At 60.9% G+C, this 23,282-nt stretch overlaps 3 protein-coding genes across 11 annotated transcripts in view; 1 reads left to right on the top strand and 2 right to left on the bottom strand.

Moving 5' to 3' along the window:
- Positions 1–282: 282 nt before the first annotated feature.
- On the bottom strand, positions 283–2,816 carry ATP5F1D (ATP synthase F1 subunit delta). Its single transcript, XM_059697379.1, has 4 exons — positions 2,572–2,816; positions 1,859–2,012; positions 896–984; positions 283–796 (listed from the first exon to the last, which is right to left on the bottom strand). The coding sequence occupies exons 1-4, from the start codon at positions 2,710–2,712 to the stop codon at positions 674–676; spliced, it is 507 nt and encodes a 168-aa protein (XP_059553362.1). The 5' UTR covers positions 2,713–2,816; the 3' UTR covers positions 283–673.
- Positions 2,011–14,287, top strand: CBARP (CACN subunit beta associated regulatory protein). Of its 4 annotated transcripts, none has more exons than XM_059697362.1 (10): positions 2,011–2,438; positions 7,320–7,430; positions 7,512–7,651; positions 7,799–7,863; positions 8,207–8,351; positions 8,557–8,728; positions 8,955–9,092; positions 9,596–9,806; positions 11,233–11,416; positions 12,326–14,287. In XM_059697362.1, the coding sequence occupies exons 2-10, from the start codon at positions 7,338–7,340 to the stop codon at positions 13,380–13,382; spliced, it is 2,205 nt and encodes a 734-aa protein (XP_059553345.1). In that variant the 5' UTR covers positions 2,011–2,438; positions 7,320–7,337; the 3' UTR covers positions 13,383–14,287. The 4 variants fall into 4 exon arrangements, with proteins under 4 accessions (XP_059553345.1, XP_059553346.1, XP_059553347.1 ...); XM_059697363.1 differs by lacking the exons at positions 2,011–2,438; positions 7,799–7,863 and adding exons at positions 3,008–5,580; positions 7,974–8,023; XM_059697361.1 differs by lacking the exon at positions 2,011–2,438 and adding an exon at positions 3,009–5,580.
- A 321-nt stretch (positions 14,288–14,608) lies between these two features.
- The window catches only part of STK11 (serine/threonine kinase 11), a 19,338-nt gene continuing 10,664 nt past the window's right edge, over positions 14,609–23,282 (bottom strand). For 2 of the 6 annotated variants that reach the window (XM_059697373.1, XM_059697370.1), the window contains 7 exons: positions 21,745–21,877; positions 21,533–21,669; positions 20,696–20,823; positions 18,434–18,491; positions 18,152–18,348; positions 15,811–16,029; positions 14,609–15,157 (listed from right to left, as the gene is read on the bottom strand). In XM_059697373.1, the coding sequence (XP_059553356.1) occupies positions 15,827–16,029; positions 18,152–18,348; positions 18,434–18,491; positions 20,696–20,823; positions 21,533–21,669; positions 21,745–21,877 (856 nt within the window). In that variant the 3' untranslated portion in view covers positions 14,609–15,157; positions 15,811–15,826. Of the gene's footprint in view, positions 15,158–15,810; positions 16,030–16,652; positions 16,723–17,525; positions 17,854–18,151; positions 18,349–18,433; positions 18,492–20,695; positions 20,824–21,532; positions 21,670–21,744; positions 21,878–23,282 lie in introns of those variants that run through there. The other 4 variants (XM_059697374.1, XM_059697375.1, XM_059697372.1 and 1 more) reach the window with 4 other exon arrangements.

Here is a 23,282-nt window from a genome sequence, read left to right as displayed (position 1 = left end):
AGTGGAAATCACAACCTGGAACCTGACTGGACCCTAGGTGTCTCGACTAGCAGCCCAGTCCTGACCAAAGAACCACAGCCACCCCTCCACCCATGCTGTCCCGAGAACCCTGCCCGTCACCTAGCCTGGTGTCACTAGCTGTGTTCTCCCTCACTCCTCAGAGGCTCCCAAGGACCTTTTAGGCCACAATCCCCAAATCCTTGAAGCCGAGGCCCTCCCTAACAGAGGTATGGTATCCCAAGCCCATTGCCCTAGGCAGGAGACAAAATCAGCACACACAACTGGGGTCCCTGGTCTTTAATGGGGTGCACACTGGGGACAAGCGGTCCAGAGAAGGCAGTAGGAAAAAGAGGTCTCTACAGCATGAGGGTGGAGGGCAGCAGGTCAGGTTGGTGGGGTCTTTGGAGGTGGGAGGCAAATCCCCTAGGTGACAGTCCCCCCAAGAGCAGAGCAGGGTCTCTGAGCTCACCCCTGCCACCAGGCCTGGGCCCAGGGGGTATGCACTGGGAGAAGCTAGCAATTTGCTGCCCCCTGGTGGCCTCACTGGCAAGGATGGCTACCTCCCAGAGGGGTTGCCCCCACCCTCATGCTGGAACCATGAGAGCTGGTTCCAACCCCTGCCCCACTCTGGGCCTTGGTTTCCCCGCTGACACTGGCGAGGAGCACGCACCGCCTACTCCAGAGCCTTCACCAGGGCTTCGTTGGCCTCGATTCGGATTTGGATCTCAGCCCTCATGGCCTCGTCGGATGCCCCTGACAGCTCCGATTGTGCCTTCTCCAAGTTTGCCTTGGCCGCCTACAGTAGGTGGTGGTTAGTGAGGTCCAAACAGGGTCCCTTCCACCCCCAAAGCCAGAAACCCTTAGCTTGTGCCTCAGTTTCTGCTGGGACACTTACCCCCAAATCCAGCATGTCCAGCGACACAGCCTCTTCAGCCAGTAACTGAACTGATGAGTCAGCGTTCACTGTGACCGAGCCGCTGCTAACTGCAGGAGGAGAGGGGGTGGCTTAGGGGAAACCACCAGCCCCAGGACAGTGGCCCCACAAGAACCCTGGGATCCAGCGCAGGGAATGGGCACCTGGAGAGAACACATGAGACCAGGGGGCCAACAGGGGCATCTGCTGGTGGCTGGTCATGGGGACAGACCCTTCCCTTCACCCACGAGCTCATTAGCGGAGCAGGGTCAGGTGAACAGAGGGCTGTGTTTGAATCCTGGATGGCTATAGCTTTGGAGACTAATGCTGGTGAAGGTCTTAGAGCTGGTTTCTTTCTGCACAAATTTCCTCCTCTTAAGTCAGGCCCCCTTGCCAGCACATTTATTTATTTTTAGAGAACATTTGTTAAAGCTGGGAACAATGAAACAAGGAAGGGCCTAGGATAGAAGAAAACAACAGGAGAGGGACTAGGAGGGGAAATGAGGCTAGGCCGGGCTGCTTCGGCTCACAGCGAAAAAAGGGGCCTTGGGGACAGGGACAGAGGGTTAGCCCAGGACAAGCTGCCACTGCCCATTGCTCCCTGGTTGCAAGTCTCTGTGGGGTCTCTTAGCATTTAGGAGAGGCCTGTGGAGGAAGAAGAGAGGGAAGGGCAAGATGGGGGCTGCTTCGGGAAAGGAGAGCACACCTAGCCAGCACCATTTTACTTCTCTTCCCAGACCTGTCACCCACCTCCAACCCACTACAAGCTTCTTAACCACAGCCAGTAAGAAGCTGGAAGATGCAAAAAAGCTTCTGGCTTTCTTCCTATTGTGTCCTCCGAGTGCCCACAGCACTTTTTCTTACCATACCAACTGAAATGGGGACTGGCTTGCTGCAACGTGCAGCTCTGCTCAGCCCAGTCCCCTGTCCTCCTGCTGGACTCACCGAAGTATTTGGAGGTGGTGCCATCCTCAGCATGGACAACAACCAATCCTGGCCGCAGGACCTGCAGGGTGGGCACGTGGGCTGCCAGGATACCGAAGGCCCCTGTCTGCGTGGGCACATCCACCTGCCGGACGTTGGCGCCATTGAAGAAGACCTGGCGAAGACAGATGAGGAATAATAGGTCACTGCAGGCCAGGCCCACTCCACCGGGATTCAGTCTCCCAAGTAGTGAAATGGGCTGGGCAGAGCTGAGTGCCAATGGGAGACACAGAATCAGCCAGCGCTGGGGCCGACTTGGGTTCTGTTCTTTGGGCAGGACCTCAGTGCCATCATATGTGAGAACGAAATCTAGCACCCAAGCCCTTCGGCAGAGATGCTCTAAGGATATGAGGAGGTGCCTGCCAGGGAAAGGCACATAGGAGGTGCTGCTCTCGGGAGGGGTGCTTGCAGCAAGGGGCAATCCCGGCTTAAAGGGCATGTCCGGCCCTTGGGTGTCGAATTCCAGGTGGAAGGTCCGGGAGTTTGGGAGGTTGGGGGTGGCAGGACCCCAGACCACACAGTGAAGGGGCACGAGTCCGAGGTACGGCGACCTGGGGGTTGGGGGTCTCGGACTGTGGGTACCGAATGGGGATCGGCGACCTGGGGATTGGAGAAATCGGGTTCGGAATGGAGGTTAGGAGGTTCCTGCCCGGGGTCCGGAATAGCGTCCGCACCTGTGTGGGAGAGGCGAAGGTGAAAGACATTTGTCCCGGGCCCGCGGCGGGGGCTGGGGCGGCCGCAGCCTCGGCGTAGGCGCGAGCCTGGCGCACGAGGCGACCCAGGCCGGGGCGGCGGAGCAGCGCGGCTGGCAGCATAGCAGCGGCAGTAGGTAGAGGACGGTGGTCAGACCCCGGCGGAACGCGGGCAGCCTAGAGGGCGAGGAGGACGACGCGGTGACGTCTGGGAGAAGGATTAGTAGCCAGGGCGCACGCGCGAACTACGATTTCCGGCTGCCGCGCGCGACGTTAACGACGACGCGCCGCTGGGTGCGCAGCATGCTGGGGGTTGTAGTTTCGTTTCGGTCCCAGCTCTCAGACCGCTGAGAGGGTGTGTGTGTGTGTGGCGGGCGGGGGGGGGGGGGGGTGCATGTGCTGTGTGCGTGTGTGTCGCGGGGGTGGAGACGACGGTTACAAGGTTCTGCATGCGGAGGATCAAAAGCCTGCGCGGAGGAGACACTTAAGTTGAATTCAAGATTTAGGGAGCGCTAATTGAATGCCAGGAGCTGAGACATTAGAGAAATACCACGATTCTACCTCTGGTGTGGGGGTCGGGGGCGTTTTACAGACGTTCAACGTTAGAAGAAAACAAATAATTTTTTTAAAGGAGCAAAAGACTGTGTGGGGCGGTGATGAGTCAGGCTGAAACTGAGGCAGAAATCCCGGAAAAAGCATCCTCAGGCTGAGAGTCCAGTGCAAGCCAGCGCCAGGGATGCGAGCACGGCTTGGCTGCAATCCCTGCGAGCGCCACGAGACGGCGCCCCCGTGTCCGGAGATGCTGTCGTCGCGACCCCGCCCGACCGTCGCCCCCGCAAGCCGCTGACGCACTGGCGCGTGTGCGGTAGGCCGGGGGCTCCGCTGACGTCACCGCGGCCTGCGCAGCCTCGCTTGCGGCGCTGACGTCACCGCTCCGCCCCCGCGATCATGCAGGCAGGTCGGGGAACAAGGCCGAGCCTCCCACCCCCCCTACCTTGGGCTCTGGGAAAACGTGGGGTCCGGGCTGAGCTCTAAGGGCCTTTGTTGTGGAGCTGAGGGATGCAAGACGCAGGGGTGTCACACCTGGGCCAGAGGCACCTGCTGCAGAGGCTCCCCGGTCTCAGGGGTTGCATGAGTCCTAGCGTCCAGCAGTGTTCGGGCTGGCGCTGTGGCTGCGCCCCTGCCTCCCAGCATCCAGGCCGAAAACCCCCTCCGGGTTCGGGGGGCGGGGAGGGACGGGGTACGTGTGCTTTGGGAAGCCCTACTCACATGTCTAGGGGTGTGGTGCGTCATGTGTGTAGCCCTACCTCTCCTGGACACCCAGGCCCCATAGGGAGGCTTCGTCTACCTAATGCGCTGCTCCTACCCATGCACTCGAAGACTTTTCAATCCCTATTCCAGCGTGGCCCATGGGGAAAGGCACCCCCTGTAACTCAGCTCCCACACCTGGGGTTACCCTGGAATACCCTAATAGACCCATTGACAAGGCCCGTCCGCTCAGCTTGGCCCCTGTGGCCACCGTCATTCGTTTGGACGGTCCCAGCCTCCTTCCCTAGCCTCACCACTGAGCCCTTCTCCACACACACAGCCAGAGGGACCATGTTATTCCCCTACTAGGAACCACGAGATGGTTTCCCCTGCTTCCTCAAACATACGGATCTTCTGCAAACACACTTTTCCACCTCAGGGCCTTTGCACATGCCATCCCTACTCACCTGGAGCCAGCTTTCCTTGGTATTGATCTACGTGGCTGCCCCTTGCTCTCCTGTGGTGGCATCACCCTTTCATCCAGTTAGTAAGCTGTTCCCTCGTGGGTACCAGCCCTGGGGACTCAGCCCTGAGTGAGCTCCTGCTCTTGGAGCTCATCTGTAGTGGGGGCAGGGTTGAGCAGGGACACAACACACCGGCGCTAGTAAGGTAGAGGTCCACAGCGAGAACAACCAGCAGCAAGCAGGGCACAGGAGTGTAAAGTGGTGGTTGCTATGTTAGCAGACAGCCAAGAGGAGAGGCATGGAGGCTTTGCTGTTGGGAAGTGTTGAAGGGGTGAGGAAGGCTTCTTGCGGCTGAGCTGGGGAGGGGGGTCTTGCCTCGCACCTGCGAGTGCAAATGCCTGGAGCCTGAACTTGGGCATCACCGAGCAGTGTGGGCTTTCTATGGAGACGGGGTGTCGTGATGGGGTGTGGTTGGGATGGAGCCAGGACAGGGAGGATGACAGAATGGTAGCCTGAGCATCTAGAAGGCATGATTTTTCGGAAAGAGAAAAGGGGGAGCAGCTTTCGGGTTTGCCAGGTGTGGGGATTCTGCAGGGTAGTTCTGATGTCACCGGCGCTGGGCAGGCCCTGGTGGCACTCAGGACAGGCTGTGTTCTATGATCTTTGTGGGTCCCGACAAGGCAGGGCGCACGGAGACCCCTGACAGTGCTGCCCTCACACGGAAACAAAGGGAGGACAGCGAAACCTCCGGGCTGTGTCCCTCGGGGGACCCCCGACTCGGGGAAGGTAAGGAGGGGGAGTCTATGCACCCCAGTATCCCGGGTTGTGGGGAGTCGTGCATCTCAGCACGCCCCCACCCCGCCTTTCAGGACTCAGGGAGGGGTCGAGAAGTCGTGCTGCAGGGCGTGGGGGCGGAGATCAGCGGCCGCGGGAGAGGGCGGCTCCGCCTGGGGAGGGGGCAACCGGGAGCGCAAGCTCCGCCCCCCGCCCGCGCCGGAAGGGAAGGGGAGGCGGTGGCCAGTGCGGACCGAGCTAAACGCAGCGGCGAGCGCGGTGGGGGCTGCCGGCCACGACCCGGCGGCACCCAGCGGGTGGGAGCGGGCTCCTGGCCAACGCGGTCACGTGAGCGGTCCCTCCTCTCTCGCCTGCCTCCCCCGCGCACCGGGCTCTCCATTCATAAATTCTCCTCCTTCTCCGCGGCCACCGGGCGCCGGAGCCCGCCGGGAGCGCCGCGAAGCCGCCCGCCCGCCGCCCATGGGCCGTGCGCCCCGAGACTGAGGTAGGCGCGGCGGGCCCGGGGCTGCACCGGGCGGGCGGGAGGCGGGCCGTGACCGCGGAGCCCAGGATCGCGCAGGCTCCTGGGCCCGCCCTGGCTCAGGACCACTGTCTATTCCCGGCGAGGCCCGAGGGAGGGAGCGGAGGATCGGGGCGGGCGTGGGAGCCGACCCGCCGAGCTCTGCACCGCGCCTTGGGCGGCCTGAAGAGGGACCCTCTCCCGCGCCCTCCCCCGGCCTCAGTTTCCCCCTGGGAGATCCGGCGAGGGCGAGGGCGCTTCCGCCTCCTGGCTCAGCCCGAGGTTGATGTACCTGGAGCCTCGCTCTGCCTGTCCTCCCTCGACATCCCCGCCGCCGGGGCCGGATGTGAGCGCGGGGTTAGGCGCAGAGGCCAGCGAATTGGGGGAGCCGAGGCCGGGCTGGACCTCACGGTCTGGCCTGTGGGGAACCTCCACCCGCCGCGCCTGTTCCCGCCTACCCCCGAGAATCCACCGCTCTTCTTCCTCCGCCTCCTGCCATCTTCCCTCGTCTTGTCATGTCCATGCGTCTCTGTCCCCTCCCCCTCCCGCCTGAACTCATTTCTCAACCTACATTTATGCGCGCCTTACCCCAAGTAGCCCGGGGAGCCGCGGCCAGACTCTGACCCGAGCGTCGAGGACACCTGGCTTTCGTCAGCACCCTCCCCTTCCCTGGGCCTCAGTTTCTCCCGCTGTCTCGTGGGATCAAAACCCGAAAGTGTTGGGGACGCTGGAGCCTGTGCACAGGCATTCCCATTCCTCTGGGGAAGGACCGCGCGGGCGCCTAGCCGACTGCTGCTGGCCCTCCGGCCCCGAACTCTGTTCCCTGAGATTCCAGAGCGCGTCCCCGTCCTCCCGCAAGGAGGAGGGTCAGGTGCAGTGTCTGGACAGCCCCGTTCCCGAGTGCCGGGCCCCGCCCCGGCCTCAGTTTCCCCAAGCGTAAAGCTGGCGTGGAGACTCGCCAGCCTGCGCTGGGAGAGGCTGCCGGCGGAAGAGCCTGACCTCGGGCTGGGCACCGGCGCGCAAGGAGGCGCACAGCAGCCATTTTGCTGCCCAGGGCCCGCAGGAGTCGCCCCTGCAGGAGGCCTCCCTCTCACGCCCCGCCCCTCCCCTCCCCAGTGCTCCCTGGCAAACTCGCCCCCCCCCACCCTCCCCCCCCAGCTCAGCCTGCTCGCTCAGTCGCCATGGGAACCAAATTCTTCAGGGCTGGGAACAGATGCGCCTTTGGCCTTTTCACTCCCACTAGTGCTCCGTGGAAGGGGGCCTTTACCTCCCGAGTCAGGACCCTGGAGACCCGTGCTCAGCTCCTCCTTCCCGCTCCCCACGGTGGACTCCTTGTCCCTCCAGCCCGGGGCCAGCCTTCGGAAGCTGCAGTCTCCTGACGGGGCAGGCAGGGCCCTATAGTCTCTATGGGTGGCGGACAAGGAGGTGGAGCTGACAGTCTCGGCGTCTCCATTCTCCCAGGGTGCTTGCCCTTTCCTGGACAGGACTCCTAAGCAGTGCTCCCTTGCCAGTCCGGCCCCGCCAGCTGGGGAGGCGTTTGACCTCATCTTAAAGATTGGGAGATGGAGGTCCCTGCTGGGCACTGATCTGAGGGGGCGGGAGTTGTGTGGGGTTCCCCCACCTCCCTGTGAGTCACTGCCCTATGTGGGCTGCTGCTCTGACTCCCTGGGATGAGTGAGGGGGCAGGTACTGGGAGCTGGAGCTGAGCAGCGCCCCTCCCCTAGGGTCCTTCTCACCTCAAAATGCAGCCCACGGCCACCATGGCCATGACTGCCACCACCGCCACCACGGCCACCCTGACCACGACGTGGGACAATACCACAGGCCGCCCCACTGTGAGTGAGGGGGTGGGGAAGGAGATGGACAGGCCTGGCCCACCAGAGTCCAGGTAGGACCTGACCCCTGCTCCCCCACAGGTGGAGCCTGACCCGGTCTTGGACAACTATATGCTGGTGGTGGTGGTGATGTCGCTCTTTGTCGGGGGAACCCTCGTGGTGCTGTCTGGTGTGTTGCTCCTGTGCAGGCGCTGCTGGGAAGTCCACCAGGGCTTCAACAGGTTTGTGCCAATCAACCTGCTGCTTTCTGGGAGGCCTGGGGGTCCTGGGGCCAGGCAAGTGCCTCTGACAGCTGGCTAGTGGGGAGCAGGTGCACCGTACCTGTGCAGGGACCCTGGCCACCTTGCTCTCCTGTTGTCTTGCCCCAGAGCCACGGAGGAGGCAGAGAAGACAACCACCACCTACCTGGACACCAGCTCCCACCCAGTCCAAGGTGAGGTGCTGCCCAGGCCCCACCCCTGCCCAGGCCCCGCCCCTTGTCCACTCCTCGGCCATCCCTCTCAGGCCTCCTGACCTTCTGTGTCTGTCTGTCTCCCCCACCAGACTGGGCGAAGCTCGATTCCGACTCATCTCTGTTTCCTTAAAGCCCACGCGTAGGTGCTCACAGGCGCGTGCTGAGTGAGTGAGTGTGTGAGCGGATGAGCGAGTGCCCGCCCACCTCCCTGTCCATCCCTGGTGGTCAGTTGGGCCCCCTCGCTCCCTCCCCCTCCGCCTACAGTCTGCCGGCACGAGGTGCGGCCCACCCGGGGCCCACCCTCTCTTGGCTCTCCTCGCAGACCCTGAATTGCGGGGGGAGGACCTCGAGGGCCAGGATGCAGAGACCGAGCGCTTCCTGTCCACCAGCTCTACCGGCCGCCGCGTGTCCTTCAATGAGGCCGCCCTGTTTGAGCAGAGCCGGAAGGCGCAGGACAAGGGCCGAAGGTAAGGGGGCCGGCACCCTCAGGGCCGGAGCATAGCCTCAGTACTGAGCTGGGTGGTCATTCGTGCTGTGCTCTCCGCAGACCCAGCAGGGTGGACGATGGGGCCGGGGAACAGCAGATTGTGGGCTGGGGATACCTGGCCTGCGTGGGGCGGGGCTGAGCACAGGGAAGGGCTGCTCTGTGATGGGTGGATATGCTTGGCACAGGTATACCCTGACAGAAGGGGACTTCCACCACCTGAAGAACGCTCGCCTCACCCACCTGCACCTGCCGCCCCTCAAGATTGTCACCATCCATGAGTGTGACTCCAGCGAAGCCAGTGCAACCGCCATGCCTCACCCCTCAGTGCCTCCCAAGGCCAGCCTTGCCATATTCCAGGTGAGTACGGAGGGGTTGGTAACCGGACTTGGACTTGGTGGGAGGGATCCCTACCCTCACCTGGCAGGTGGCATCTTTCCCACTCTCTGGGCCGACCCCCTTATCTCAGGATGGGGAGTGGGGCTGGCTGGATGCATAGAGGGTGGCTGGGCCCAGCACACCCCCTCACCCACCAGTGCTCTTTGACCTGTCACTGCTTCCTCCTCCACCCGGCTCTGTCCCACAGCCCCCGGGGAAGGCCCTCACTGGCCGCTCCGTGGGCCCCAGCTCCGCCTTGCCAGGTGACCCCTACAACCCTTCCACGGGCCCTGCTGACTTCGAGATCAGCTCCTCCTCATCCAGTGACTCCGGGGAAGGCACCTCGGTGAGGGCTCCCATGTGTCCCTTGTCTCTCCCTGTCCTGTTTCAAGACAGGTCTGCCTGTGGCCTCCCACCTCCACAGCTCTCCTTGCCCCAGCCTGGTCCCTGAATGGGCCTCAGCACACAAGTGGGCTCCTGTGAACTGGGGAAGCTGCCATGGGCATGAGCCCTGCGGGGTGGGTCGTACCCAGGACATGCACAGCCATTTCGAACATGAGTATGCTCACACGTGCACAAGGCACTCGGGCAGCTGGGCAGGGTGTGGTCAGGACCCAGTTCAAGCCCCAGGGTAAGCACTCCCAGGCATTTACTCGGACCCCTCTGTCCAGGGCTGGGAAGGACAGCGCTGGCCAACACCTGGCTGAGCCCCTGGGGAACCTTTGGGCAGCATCAGGCGGGAGGAGAGAGCTCCCTGCCCCACCCCCCCTTGGTACTTAGCCTGGGCTGAGTAGCAGGTGGGGAACAGTGGGGAAGGGGCCGCCCGAGAGCATCCCTCTTCCCTTCCAGCTGGATGCGGCTGCCAGGAGCACCAAGCCTGGTGGGCTGGGGGCCTCTGCAGGGCCCCGGGAGGCTGGCCCAGGCTCTGGGGCAGGCCCAGTCCTGCAGTTCTTCACCCGCCTGAGGCGCCACGCCAGTTTGGATGGGGCCAGCCCCTACTTCAAGGTCAAGAAATGGAAGCTGGAGCCCAGCCAGCGGGCATCAAGTCTGGACACAAGAGGTGAGCTGTGGCCCCTGGTGGGGAGTAAGGGCCAGGGGCCCCGCCCCAGGCAGCCATAGAGTGGGAGGCTCAGAACCCAGGGTGGGATCTCTGCTCCTGAGAGGGGTCTCCATTTCCTGCCCCATGCTGGCCAATAGATGCTCTGTCCAAGGTCTCAGAGTTGGTCAGGAGGGGCCCGGGGCCATGCGCTGAGCTTCTCTGGGGCCCCAGGTGGTAGTGTTTTTGGTTTTGCAGTCAGTCTGTCTACAGTGGTGGTGGGCAAGCAGCAGTAAATGGCGTGGAAGCAAGTGTGGCTGTGTGCCAATAAAACTTATGTGCAGCCCTGGCTGGTGTTTCTCAGTGGTTAGAGCGTCAGCCTGAGACCGAAGGGTTGTGGGTTCGATTCCCTGTCAAGGGCATGCACCTGGGCTGCAGGTTTGTTCCCTGGCCCTGGTTGGGGCGCTTGCAGGAGGCAACCAAATCGATGTGTCTTTCTCACATTGTGTGTGTGTGTGTCTACCCCTCCCTCCCTCCCTTTCTCTAAAATATCAATGGAAAATATGTCCTCAGGTGAGGATTAACAAAAAAACCCCAAAACTTATTTACAACAGGCGAGGGGCCCAATTGGCCGCCCCTTTGATCCTGCAGACCCAGCGGCATGTGGGAGCCTGGATATTGGGCTTCTTTACCTTCAGCCCAAGGCAGGGTTGTACGGGCTGGGAAGGTGGGCACTGACAGCGGTAACCAGGCCTGCACAGAGGAACTCAGTGGGCCGGGCCAGGCCAGGCATGTGCTTGCCGCCCGGTGGAGGAGGTGGGAGAGGGGACAAACGGTGTCAGAGAGAAGGTACGAGGCTAGCGACAGTGCCAGCCTCCTTGTTGGGGCCTGGCTCCAGCCAACATCAGAGAGGGGAGGGTGAGTTGTGGCCTAGGTGCTCCTGGCCAGGGAGGGAGGGCCTATCTTGCACCCTGTTGGGAGCCCAGAGGCATTCTGTGATTCCTGAGGGTGACTATAGTCAAATTCAGGTGCAGAACCATCCAGAACCTACCTATTTGCTAGGTGACTATCCTCCCCACCCCTGTGACTTTACCGCTGAAGCTTCTCCCAGGCCTCTATGGGAGGGTGGCCCATGGGCAGGGGTGAGGCTGGCAGGAGAGGGCTTCACCTCTTCCCTCATCCCCCCAACCTGTGCTTTACAATCCGCTCCTTCCCACATCTGTCTTAGCCCAGCTGTGCCTGCCACTAGGTGACCAGTCAAAATCCCAGCTGTAGCCACACCTGTCTTCCCTGGATGCTCAGGGAACTGCTGCTGCCTCGACAAAACTCACACCTGCACAGCACGGTGCATGCTTACCTGGTCCAGGCTCCTGCCTTCAGGCCTGGGGATGGGGGTGGGGTGCCATGCTGGGAGGGGCCCAGGCAGGCTGATGTGCCTCCCTCTGCACAGGCTCCCCCAAGCGGCATCACTTCCAGCGACAGCGAGCAGCCAGCGAGAGCATGGAGCAGGAGGAGGGGGACACCCCTCACACGGACTTCATCCAGTACATTGCCAGCACAGGCGCTGCTATGACCTTCCCGCCCCCCTGCCCCTTTCTGGCCAGCCCCACCAGCCCGTCCCCCGCTCTCGGCAGGTATTTTTCAGTAGATAAAGGTGCTAGGGGTGCGCCTGTGGGCCCCTGCCCTACCCAGTCACCCATAGGTAGCCAAGGGAGTGCATTCCCCACCCTGTCTGCAGGGCAGACGGGCAGTCAGTTCCCTGTGGTGCCACTGCTCCTCCTGGAGGCTGCCCCGCTAGGGCCCCCTCTCCAGCAGGGACTGTGGGCTGGAGGAGGGGAGCAGGGGGAGACTGGGTAAGGGCCCAGGGGAGGGTCCCCAGGACTAAATGCCTACTCAGGCAGGGCTTCTGGGAGTCCCCAGTGGAGTTCTTGGTCTGAGGGGCCCCCTCCCACCTGCTCAGGTTCCTTCTCAAAAACTGTCCTGACCACATCTTCCAGCAGGACCCCACCTCCACACAGCCCACGGGCAGCTATCCCGGAGCTCTGGGCCCATGTCAGTGACACGTGGAGACCCAGGGAGAGGGTAGGGTTCCTATACTTCCTAGCGATCCCTTCTGATTGTGTATCGTCCTCCATTTCTTATCAATCCAAGATTGTGGGAGGGTGCTAAGTGGCATATTCAGTCACCCGGAGGTAGGGGACCTCCACCTGCTTAGTCCCGCCCCACTGCCCCAGAATTACGACGTTAGGAAGAAGGTGGCTTGTAGGAAAGCATCACTCTGGGTGAGGAGCCAACCACCTGCAGTGCCCACAGATGTTTAGGTCACATTGTATAAGACACCCTGCTTGAAAAGCAGGCTCCAGGAGAGCTCAGGGTTTATCAAAAAGGCATCCCCGTGCAAAGGAGACAGCATTTTAAAAAACTCACCTTCTACAGAGCCTGGCCAAGGTGGAGAGGCCCCATCCGTGCCCACCCTCCCTGACCGGACAGGGTGGCCGGGGAGGGCATGGGGGAGCCCTCTGACTGTTGCGCCTGGCTTGCAGGCTAGAGGTGGAGGAGGAGGAGGCAGGCGCCGCGGGAGGAGTGAACCCCGAGCCCCCCTGGGAGCGCAGCATAGGTGGTGCGGGGCCTGACCAGCAGCAGGAGTCAGACAGTGAGCGGGATGCGGGGCTGGAGCACACCCAGACCATCTACCGCGACATCTGGAGCCTCCGTGCCTCGCTTGAGCTGCACGCGGCCACCGCCTCAGACCACAGCAGCAATGACCGCGACTCGGTGCGCAGCGGCGACAGCTCTGGCTCAGGGGGCACAGCGCCCGCCTTCCCACCGCCCTCACCGCCACCCACGCTGCGGCCTTCGGACAGTGAGGTGGGAGGGCCGCGCAAGCTGCTGCAGATGGACAGTGGCTATGCCAGCATCGAGGGGCGCAGCACGGGCGACGATGGGCCTCCCAGTGGGCCCGAGAAGCACTCCTCCTTCTCTAGTGTGGGCCATCCAACTACCGTGGGGGGCAGCTTTGATGGGACACCAGCAGAGGAGTTCCCCTGGCCCCGCAGCCCGCGCGCCTGGCCCCGCCGCACACCACGACGGGACTACAGTGTGGATGAGAAGACTGATGCGCTCTTCCATGAGTTCCTGCGCCACGACCCACACTTTGACGACGCCCCGCCCAGCACTGCACGCCATCGAGCTCGTGCGCACCCACACACCCACATGCGCAAGCAGTGGCAGCAGCGCGGCCGGCAGCACAGTGACCCTGGCGAGCGCACTGCGCCTTCTGCACCGCCTGGGCCGGAACCCCGCCCCGCGCGCGCGCCTCTGCGCCGGGGGGACAGCGTCGACTGTCCAACAGACAGCCGTACAGGCGAAGACCCGGCCGGCCCTCCAGCGCCCACCATCCCTGCCATCGAAGAGGAGCCTGGCGGTGGGTGCCCAGGATCAGGCCTGTGTGCCCGACCCTCAGGGGCACTGCTGGACAAGCTGGCAACTGGCCTCGAGGACAGACTCTTATTGCCACACCTCACCCAGCCCATTGCCGCAGCCCCCACGCTGGCCACTGCCACCGCAGCACCCACGTCCCCGGACCACAGTCCAGCCTAAGCCCCTTGACCCATTCTCCATTTCCTATTGCGTGCACAAGGCCTCTACAGCCGTTCCTACCAGTGGCGTGAGGACCTGATGCGTGTGCGCTGAGACCACGGGTTCTAAGGCACAAGCGTACTGCCCCTGGCTCCACGCTGCCGCAGTGCGCCTGTGCACAGCTCTCTCCAGTCACTAAGCTGGTTCCCGCGTCATTCCAAGGCACAAGCACCCTGGCTTATCTGGAGGGAGCCAGGCGTATTCTAATCTGTGCTCCTGAGGAACAGTCACACGTCCTTACCCCAGTATAGCCTCTGGATGGTGGTAGGGCTTTCGTTGGAAGGATAGGTCTTAACTGCATCCAAGAGGGACAGTGCAGCTGGACTGTGTAAGGCGCATGTGCAGAGCGCCCCTCCCAGGGCCAACTGAGCTTCTAGGCATATTTGGTGTGCAGTTGCAGAGTCCATGCCAGGGCGCATGCGTCAAGCCCGCTGGAACATGGACTTCAGGTTGCTGAGGATGGGTGAAGAGTGCACTGGCATGGCTGCCAATTCCCCAAAGCCGTTACCTCACTGGGGCGTGTGTTCCCTGAGTTCACTGCAGTCCAAGCCTCCTCCAAGCAATAACCACGCCCACCGCTGCTGCTGCCCCAGCCCTGGAAGACTCCTCCCTCTGCCCTCCCCATGTGAGTGGCCTGCCAGCCCCACAGCCACACATCCAAAGAGCCCCAAGACTCATTAGTGTTTTGAGACTTACACAAAACCCAATCGGCCAAGGTTTCAAGTTTCCCAAGCTTTATTTATTGCCAAAAGATGGGGCAGCTGAGCCACCCCGCCCCATCCCTCAAAGCTTCCTGCAGTCTGTGTACCATACAGTGATGGAGTTTCTTGTTGTTTTCATGGTTGATTATAAATATTTACTGCATACTCTTGCTTGCTCTGGTTTTTCTCTGGGAATCTAGGTTCAGAGGTGTTGGGGGAAAGGGTCAGGGTCCTGCAGTCACACTTGGCCCCAGCACTGTGAAGCTGTAGGCCCAGGAGCTAAGCCAAAGGGTGTGTTGGGCTTTGGAGAGCATAGAGGGCCAGTGTGGCCAAAGGCAGGCCCCCAGTCTGTCAGCAAGACCTGAAGACAGAGGCCAGCCCATGCACTCTAGGGTCCATAGGGGGCCCCAGGTACAGACTCAGATAACCCACCTGAAAGCACGTCCTGCCACCCGACAATTCCCAAACACCCCTCACAACCACAGCTCAAATTGACCTGTTTTATTTTTTCTTAAAAAAAAAAAAAAAAAAAAAAAAGGAACCAACCAAACAACCAAAAGGCAGCCACCTGGCTCCCACGGGCACTGGGCATGCGTCTCGGTGGGGAGGCCCGTTCACCCCTGATGGGCTGCAGTTTGTTTGAACACATTACTACATATGGGAGGTGCTAACATGTAGCAAAGTAAAGAAAAGTCGGTGAGAACCAGTAGTCTAAACGTAAAGTGCACGGCGAGGTCTGTGCAGGGCCCATGGCCTGGCCTCACCCTCCCTTGGCCAGGAAAGGGGCCTAGCACAGGATTGCAAAGTTAACAGGAGGTTGTATCCACTGCCCACGATGGGGGAGGGGGAACAGACCCCAGTCTCTGCTGTCCCCAGCAACAGCCCTTCAGAACTTCCCCCCCAGCTTCCTGAGGGGCAGTCAGTCCGAAGGGTGTGGCGGTGGCCTTCCTGTGTGGTCAGCGGTGAGCCAGCAGTCGTTGGGAAGACTGAAGAGGACCTGGGCCATGGCACTTGGCCAGGGCTCTCCGAGACGGGCTGCAGATGGACGGAAGGTGTATCAATCCCAGGTCAGCAAATGTGCTCTGCATCCCCAGGGGCATCCCCACCCCGAGGCACACTGGTAGGGCAGGAAAACTGAAGCCCAGTCCCACAGGGCTGTCAGACATCTGGAGGCTAGGAAAAGCTTTGCTGACTCGAGGGGTCACCCTTTGAGTCACTCATTGCTCACTGGGGTTCAGCAGGGCCCTTAGAGGCCCTGTGGCTGGGCAGGGGCAGCTGCTGCCTCAGGCCCATACACCACTGCCCACATCCTGAGCAGGTGACAGGGTCTCTACCACCTCTGGGGCCTAATTCCCACTTCCTGGACTAGGGCAGCCAGAGATACGAGGAGGGAGCAGAGACTAGGATTACAGTCTCAGCTAGACCCCAGCCACTCCCAGCACCACTATCCTAGGAACAGCCTGGGCCACGGGCAGGGCAAGCTCCCCACCCCACCCCCAGCTTCCCTCCTACACAGGGGCTCCACCTCTTGAGTGACCTCTGCCCCCAACCCTGGTGGCAGTGATCACAGACTGACAGGATTTTGAAGGGCAGAACTGGCCGTGGTCAGCAATGTCCATGAGGATGATTTGGCTAAGTTTGGGCAATGCTCCCTTCCGCCCACTCCCGCCATCCCTGCTGTGGCCCACCTATGGCCGAACGCCCTCACTGCTGCTTGCAGGCTGACAGCCGACGAATCTTGCCGCTAGCAGAACAGGCCTTGCGGGCAGGGTTGGAGGCAGCACTGGCCCGGCGCTCTGCCCTCGATCTGGTGCTTAGCTGCACTGAATCGGTGCCATTCATGCACATGTTCTTGGGCAGGCCCCGACTCTGTCCGTTCTGACTGGCCTCCTCTTCTGGGACTTGTCCTAGGAGGGAGAGGGCAAGTGTGGGCTGATGGAGACCCAAGACACACACCCCTCCCAACCCCGTCCACAACTGGGGACGCCCTGTATCCTGTCCCCCTACCCCACTGTCCTGCCTGCAGGGGCTCTCACCCAGGTAGAGGGAAAGCTGGCTAGCCGGCCAGGGCAAGACTCAGACACTCGGTGAAGGACCAAGGTGCTGGGACCTGTACAGGTGAGGGCCTCAGCCTTCTCACCTGTTTGTAGGCCACACCTTGCTGGGCTGCCCTGGGGGACTTGGGAGGGGCAGGGCTCAGGCTGGGTGTGTCTCTCCCAGAACAGGCCACTGGGATGAAGGGATCAGTGCCAGGGACCTACCCCACCCTCACCCTCAGAGCACCCTGGCGGCCATCACTGGCCTAGGGCTTCATGCCCACTTGCACTCCTGTGCTCACTGAGGCAGAGGAGAGGAGAGCATGCACAGAGGGGCCCAGGAAGCTCAGTCAGCGCACACCAAAACCTGGCTCGCTGCCTGAGGCCTGCCCTCCTGCGACATCGGTGGGAAACTGCCCTCAGCTGCCTGGAGCCCCATCTCCTTTCCAACACAGAGCCCCCTCTCTGCCCAGGGTGTCCAGGGCCCGACTCACGGCTTCAGGAACTTGCCACACCCACTCGTGTGTGCCCAGGTCAGAGCTCATCCCTGCTCACAGGATCCTACTAGACAGAGTACGTAGGGGGTCTCAGCCATCAGCACAGCATCTGAGACCTGCCCCACTCACCCTCGAGGCACTGTGCCGGCAGCAACTGACCAGACCCAAGGCCCAGCTCTCAGGGTAGACAGCAGGACCCCCATGGTGGGGACAGATGAGAGCCTCTGTGGTTGACCAACCAATTAGGACCAGAGTGGGAGGGGTCTCCATAAGCAGGTCAGGGAGAAGTGGATGCTCAACTTCGGAAATGGACTGTCCCACTTCTGGCATGGAGGACATTCCCAGGCTGGGGATCCCCACCGGGAAAGGCCACTCTGGCCTCTCACACTGGCCCAAAGGGTACTTGGGAGCCGGATCTGGGGACCTGTCCGGATCCTCACTCAGCCTTGCTAGGACAATAGGCTGCCTGTTGGTGAGGGTGACACCTGGGTACTTGTCACCTGTCATGGGCCCCAGTGTCCCTGAGATGCAGGACAGCTTGCTCCTGTTTTGTGAAGGGGACAGAGGCTCCAGGAGGCCTCAGGTCCAGGACTGGAATGTAGCCAGGTCTCCCAGGACAAGGTCCCTACAGGGAAATGGCTAAGCCAAAGCCACAGTGACTCGGGGCCCCATGGACACCAGCCCCAAGCTGACCCTGTGGCCACAGACCCCAGGACAGCAGGACTCCTGGACCCTGCCCAGCTCTGCCAAGGACATAGCTCCTGAGGCCCCGTCCACCTCACAGGCTATTGCTGCATAATGGTTCTCTCTCCAATAAAAACCTACCACACAGCTGACGAGCCAGGGAGGGAGACAAGCATCACCCACACATAAGCGCTGGGCAAACCTTTATGATGGGGCCTACAAAACCAGCCCCGAAACAGAACAGAACTATGAACGCTGTGAGGGGACACATCTGGCAATAGGGACAGTTGCCCAGGCTTCCTGACACCCGGACAGGGTCAGTGAGGGCTCGTGGAGGGCGCACAGTCTGGCCCCTACAGCCCAGGCAGGCAGGGTGGCTATGCTAAAGCATGGAGCTCCTCCTCGAGCTCCTGTGTGCCCCCGGCCTCAGCTTCCTCTGCAGAAAGGTCTGTGTACTGGCTCTGCTGGGTGCCTCGCTCCTCTCTAAGCCCTGCCTCAGACGCCTCCTCGCCACCTGGGGAAGCAAGGCCACTGGTCAGGTTGGTGTCACGGCCAGGAGGGCCGCTAGACCCTCAGGGCTGCCAGAGGCCACCCCCATCGCTCGGCAGGGCACGGGGTGCAGTCTGTGGAACTGATGCAGAGAGAGCCCGGGCAGCCTCTTCCCGCTGGATCCCCACCTGCCGCCATGGCTGTCCGTGAGCCCCAGCAGGCCCGGGGGGTCTGCACTGGTGTAGATGGACCTGCCCTGAGGGCTTGGGGACATTGGGGGACGTCCAGGTTGGGCTGAGCGCCACTGCAACCGCCAGACTCACCAGGCACCGTGAAGTCCTGAGTATAGATGATGTCGTCCTCGATGTCAAAGAGGTCCTCCTCCCCCTCATCGTCAGCGCAGCCGTGAAGGTCCTCCAAGTAGGGCACCACAGTCATGCCACGCCACCGGTCCTTACAGTCCGAGCTTGGTGGGATGGGCACCAGCTCCTCAGCCAGCGGGTGCTTCTTCCGGAACCAGCTATGGAAGCAAGCACATCAGGACAGCCTGGAGCACCCAGATCCCCATGAGGGCCCCGCCCAGCCAGACACCTGAGGACACTCACCTGTGCTGCCTGATCTGTTGTATGGAAAACCTCTTGGCTGGCTCATATTCCAGCATCCCTGAGGAGGGGACCACGGGGGAGTCAGCATGGGCCCCTGCCCAGCTCTACCCCGCCCACCTGGTGCTCTCTTAGTAGTGCTGAGCCTGTAACTGTGGGGACATGGCACTCGAAAATCCAGGGCCCTGTCCTATGAGGACACAAAGAGCAATCCCGGCACCAAGGCCCCATGTAGCCACCTGTGGAAAACCGCAATACGATAAGCAGCGTGGCTGGAAAGACAAGGATGGGAGACTGCTTTCCAAAACAAGACCAGAGCAGGCCGGACAGGCTGTGGTCCCAGTCCACAGGTGTTGGACCTGTTGTCCACACTTGGGAATGAGGAAGCAATGGAAGCCGCCCGTCAGCAGCCAGCCATCAAAAGCCACCAAATCCGGTGACCCACAATTCCAGCCAGGAGCCCAGGAGCCCTGAGAGGGCAGCAAGGACAACACGTCGTGGGTGCTCATGCTCCAGGGGCAGGTCCCACACCAGGACAATTACTTGGAAAGGGCAACACTGGCCCCAGGCCCACCACCAGAGTGGCAGCATCATCCTCAAGCCGCAGGAGACACCAGAGCCTTTGGTTTCTGCTGCTCCCACCCCTCACTCCCTGTGTCTCTGGCCCCCTTCCCAGTGGGAGGACAGTCATGCCTCCTGAACAAGATGCAGAGGAGGTGATGGGGTGCAACGTTAAGCTGTGAACACCACCTAAGGGAGGGCAACTTTGTACTCAGGAAACAGCAATTTTGGAAGCTGAGGCTCAGAATTGAAAGTCTGAGTGGTGTGGGGAGGAAGAGGAGAAATCATGGTGGTAGCCAGCTGCGAGGCTCCCGCCAGTGTCTGCTTCCCCTGTCCCTGCCCCAGCTCTCCACACCTGGGCACAACTGCCAGCAATGTCCCTTCCCATCATGCCTGGGGATTCTGAGACACTTGAACTCAGGGCCAGGGTGGCTCTAGAACTCACAGGGACACCTCCCACCTACCCCAGCTGATGGGCAGCACAGGGGGAGGCACAGCCGACGTGCCCCGGCCAACAGAGAAGATAAGGGATGGAGCTAGCCTGCCGGCATCTTGGGGACAGGGATGTCCTCTGCCATGTCATCACCCCACACGGCGCCATTTCAGGTATCAACAAGGGTACAACAGGCACACGGAACACGAGTACATGTAGGGAGAACACCAAACTGACTGACGCCTATCCAGGGAAGGTGAGTCCACAACACCTGACCCTTAGCAGAGCTGAAACCACCAGGGACAGAAAAGCCTTGTGTTGTGGGGGGAGGTCGAGGGCCAAGCTCTGGGTCCACCTGAGGGTGGGGTGCTAACTCCATAATCATCCCACAAAGGGCTACAGGAGCCTATGGGCACTTGGGAGTGTTCAGAGGGCAAGGGAGAGGGAAAAGGCCAGGCCAAACTCAACCCAGGGGCCCTTTTAAGCCGGCAATGGAAACAGGAGGGCCGCTTCCTAACTACTTGCTCCTTCCCTGTTCCAAGAATAATCCACGCTGCATCCCCAGAGCCAGCCATCTCCCTCAAAGTCCTGGGGTGGCAGGCCAGACCTCTGCTCAGCACCGGGAGCCCAATTCCACCTTCAATGTACTAACTGGACTTATATGTAAGAGCCAGCTTGACTCAGTTACTAGGAAACTGAAGTATATTTGGGGCAGCTTGGGAACATGACTTGATCTTTCCAGCTGTGCCTTATGCAAAGTCTAGGTATTGACTGAACATCCAGTGAGGACAGGGTATGAGGTCAGTCACACACCAGAGCATAAAGACTAAAGGGAGAAAGAACCTGAGATGGCACAGCATTGATGAATCTTACACACTAGCCACGTGCTGGGTGTGCAACATCTTCATAAACTGCCTCATCCAAACTCACTAACCGCCAGCCTCAGGCTGCCAACTAGGGCTCCCACCTACCTGTCCTCAACCTGCCAGCACTGTGTGAGCTCACAGCGCCACCTGCTGCACTGACTGGGAAATGCAGGAGGACAGTGTGACCCAGCAGGCACTATTTCCTTGGGGGCTGGGGGCTGGGGGTTGGGGTCAGAGCAGGCAGTGAAGCACAAGGCTCAGCTTCCAGGGGGTCAGCCTTCCTAGACACAGCCATTCTCCATACCTCACGCCCTCCATGCTTCACGGAGAAGTGCGCTCCTACCCACCCTCGACAGACCTGCTCCACCCAGGGCCCATGGTTGGTCTCCATCCTGAGGGCCTCACCTTTCAGCAGGTCCGAGAGTGGAGGGCCGCAGTCGCCTGGGATCGTGTAGTCCCCCTTCCCGATGTTCTCAAACAACTTGTAGATGTTGTCCCCCTCGAAGGGGTACAGGCCTGTTGTGATGTTGTATCTTCGCCCCCGAGCGGAAGGACAGAGGCCCAGTCAGTTGGGGCTTGTCCTGCAGCTCTGGCCCGAAACCTGCCTGGCACAGGAACCTCAAACCACCCCCACATATAGAGCCCAACATTGGGGGGCAGGAATGATCTGGAATAAAGGGTGGTGGCTGCACCACTGAAAATACTGGAAACTGCTGGATTGTACACTTTACAGTGTGGGTCACATGGTATATGAATGCTCTCTCAATGAAATACAAACGCCCAGCTGGCGGCTGCCCTATGGCAGAGACGGATGGGAGATTCTCGATGAGGGGCTATGCCCAATCATCTGCAGCATGAGTGCCACTTCAAGAGTGAACAGGGTCCCAGAGAACTCTGATAGGCCAATCAGCACTGTTATTCCAAAGTGCTCAGGGACATGCCCCATCAGGTCAGCAGACCAAAGCGGCAGAATGGGGGTGGGAGTGGGGGAGAGCACATAGCGGTTGGCCAAGCAACACTTTCAACTCGCTATGTCTGAAAACTCGCAGTATAAAGCCTCAGGACATAAGGCACCCACAAGATGAGCGTGGTCAGTTGTCAACCCGTGGGAATAAAGACAAACGGGGCCCTTGATAACTGAAGGGAACGCGCCCTCATTCCCACCCACAGGGGCTGGTTCCAGAAGCCCATAGCCAAAGCAAGGGTGGGCGAAAAGGGGGCCCATAGCCCACAGGCACTTACAGTGTAACCCCAGCCGACCAGATGTCCACCTTAAAGCCGGAGAAGGTGTCCAAACCATTGGCAATCTCAGGCGGCTGGAATGCTGGGGAACCCTGGCTCGTCCTGCATGTGTCATCCTCAGCGAAAGGGTGCAGGGCCTGTGACAGAGCCAGGCGGCCTCAGGAAGTGGTCCCGGGGAGCACCCGGCCCTCACCCTGGTCCTGGGGTCCTACCTCGGCCACACCCAGGTCAGAGATCTTGAGTGTGCCACTGGTGGTGAGCAGCAGGTTGCCCGGCTTGATGTCCTTATGCACAATGCCCTGGCTGTGCAGGTACTCCAGGCCATCCACCAACTGGCAGAAATACCTACAGGACACAATGGCCTCCTGGGGTCACCCAGCAAAACCAAAACAGGAGGCAAAAGCTCGGGAGCCACCAGGGTGAGCAAACAGAGAAATGACAGTTCACGAGGCCCCTCAGGGAAACATGGCCCTCAGTTAGGGCTGAGCCACTGCTAGGCCCCCAAGGGCTATAGTCACTCCTACCCAAGGCTCCTGGGGAGGGCACAGAAGGGCTCCTCCCTCAATCAGACAACCCTTCCTTTTATATATATACTAGAGGCCCAATGCACAAATTCGTGCATGGGGGTGGAGGGGACAACACCGCGCGAGGTTGGCCACCAGCTCCCTTGGAGCCAGCTCTCAGCCCCCCTGGGAAAGGGGCCACATCTGCCGCCATCCACCCCTGGTTCCCAGTCCCAGCCCAGGGCCCAAAGGCCCCGGTGGGGTCGGGAGAGGAGGAGATGGTCGCTGGGCCAGGTGTGGAAGGAACAGATGCCGAAGCCACTGTTGGCACCATGCCACAGGGAGGTTCCCCGCCTCCCCCTTCCCTCGCTGCCACCGTGGCAGGCAGGTGGCCCCCGGGGAAGGGAGAGGCTACAGGAGCAGGACAAACCCTTGTGTCAAGGGCTGACTTTCAATAGATCACAGTGAGGGAGCTGCTCTACTATGTAGTAAACTCTGACCCAAAAGCAGGTAGTCTATGAATGGTTTAGCATGAGGGGCCGATGGGGGCAGCCTGGCCAGGGGGAGGGACTGCGAGCAGTTGGCCGGCCACGGGAGGTTGGCTGTGGAAGCGCACTGACCACCAGGGGGCAGCTCCAGCATTGAGCATCTGCCCCCTGGTGGTCAGTGCGTGTCATAGTGACTGGTCAACCGGTCATTCCAGTCATTTGGTCGTAATGGTTGCTTAAGCTTTTATATATATAGATATATATATATTTTTTAATTGACTTCAGAGAGGAAGGGAAAAGGAGATAGAAACATCAAAGATGAGAATCATTGATCAGTTGCTTCCCACACGTCCCCTACTGGGGATTGAGCCACAACCCAGGCATGTGCCCTGACCCGCAATCAAACTGTGACTTCCTGGTCCATTGGTTGACATGCAATCTCTGAGCCCCTCCAGCTAGGCCAGGTAGCCCTTCCCTGCTGTCCCCATCAGCTCAAGGGATGTGTAACACCCCCTCCCTTCAATTGCTCTGACATAGACATAGCCATGTAGGCTCCCCCCCCCCCCCCCGAAGTCCTCCATGGAGCCAGAGACCTGGGCTTACCCCACTGTTCTTCCACTCACGCCACAGGCCAGCTGGTCCTGCAGCAAGGGGGATGCTACTTCAGGGGGGCTAGCCAGCCAGTGGCAGTACAGATCGCTGTCAGGGGCTTCCTAAGGATCAGGAGGTCTCAAAGCCTCGGGAGCAGGCACACTGGAG

This window comes from Myotis daubentonii, chromosome 5 (genome assembly GCF_963259705.1).
Source record: "Myotis daubentonii chromosome 5, mMyoDau2.1, whole genome shotgun sequence".
NCBI classification, from domain to species: domain Eukaryota; kingdom Metazoa; phylum Chordata; class Mammalia; order Chiroptera; family Vespertilionidae; genus Myotis; species Myotis daubentonii.
This window is presented reverse-complemented; position numbering and strand designations above follow the sequence as displayed.

What these genes read in the sequence shown, in the direction of transcription:
- CBARP (XM_059697362.1), top strand. Translation starts at nt 7,338, where the DNA reads ATGCAGCCCACGGCCACCATGGCCATGACTGCCACCACCGCCACCACG. An exon ending in GTCCACCAGGGCTTCAACAG is followed by an intron (nt 7,652 to 7,798) that starts GTTTGTGCCAAT and finishes GTCTTGCCCCAG; the next exon opens with AGCCACGGAGGAGGCAGAGA. An exon ending in ATCAAGTCTGGACACAAGAG is followed by an intron (nt 9,807 to 11,232) that starts GTGAGCTGTGGC and finishes CCCTCTGCACAG; the next exon opens with GCTCCCCCAAGCGGCATCAC.
- ATP5F1D (XM_059697379.1), bottom strand. Translation starts at nt 2,712, where the DNA reads ATGCTGCCAGCCGCGCTGCTCCGCCGCCCCGGCCTGGGTCGCCTCGTG. An exon ending in CCTTCGCCTCTCCCACACAG is followed by an intron (nt 2,013 to 2,571) that starts GTGCGGACGCTA and finishes TGTCTTCGCCAG; the next exon opens with GTCTTCTTCAATGGCGCCAA. An exon ending in TGGACATGCTGGATTTGGGG is followed by an intron (nt 797 to 895) that starts GTAAGTGTCCCA and finishes CACCTACTGTAG; the next exon opens with GCGGCCAAGGCAAACTTGGA.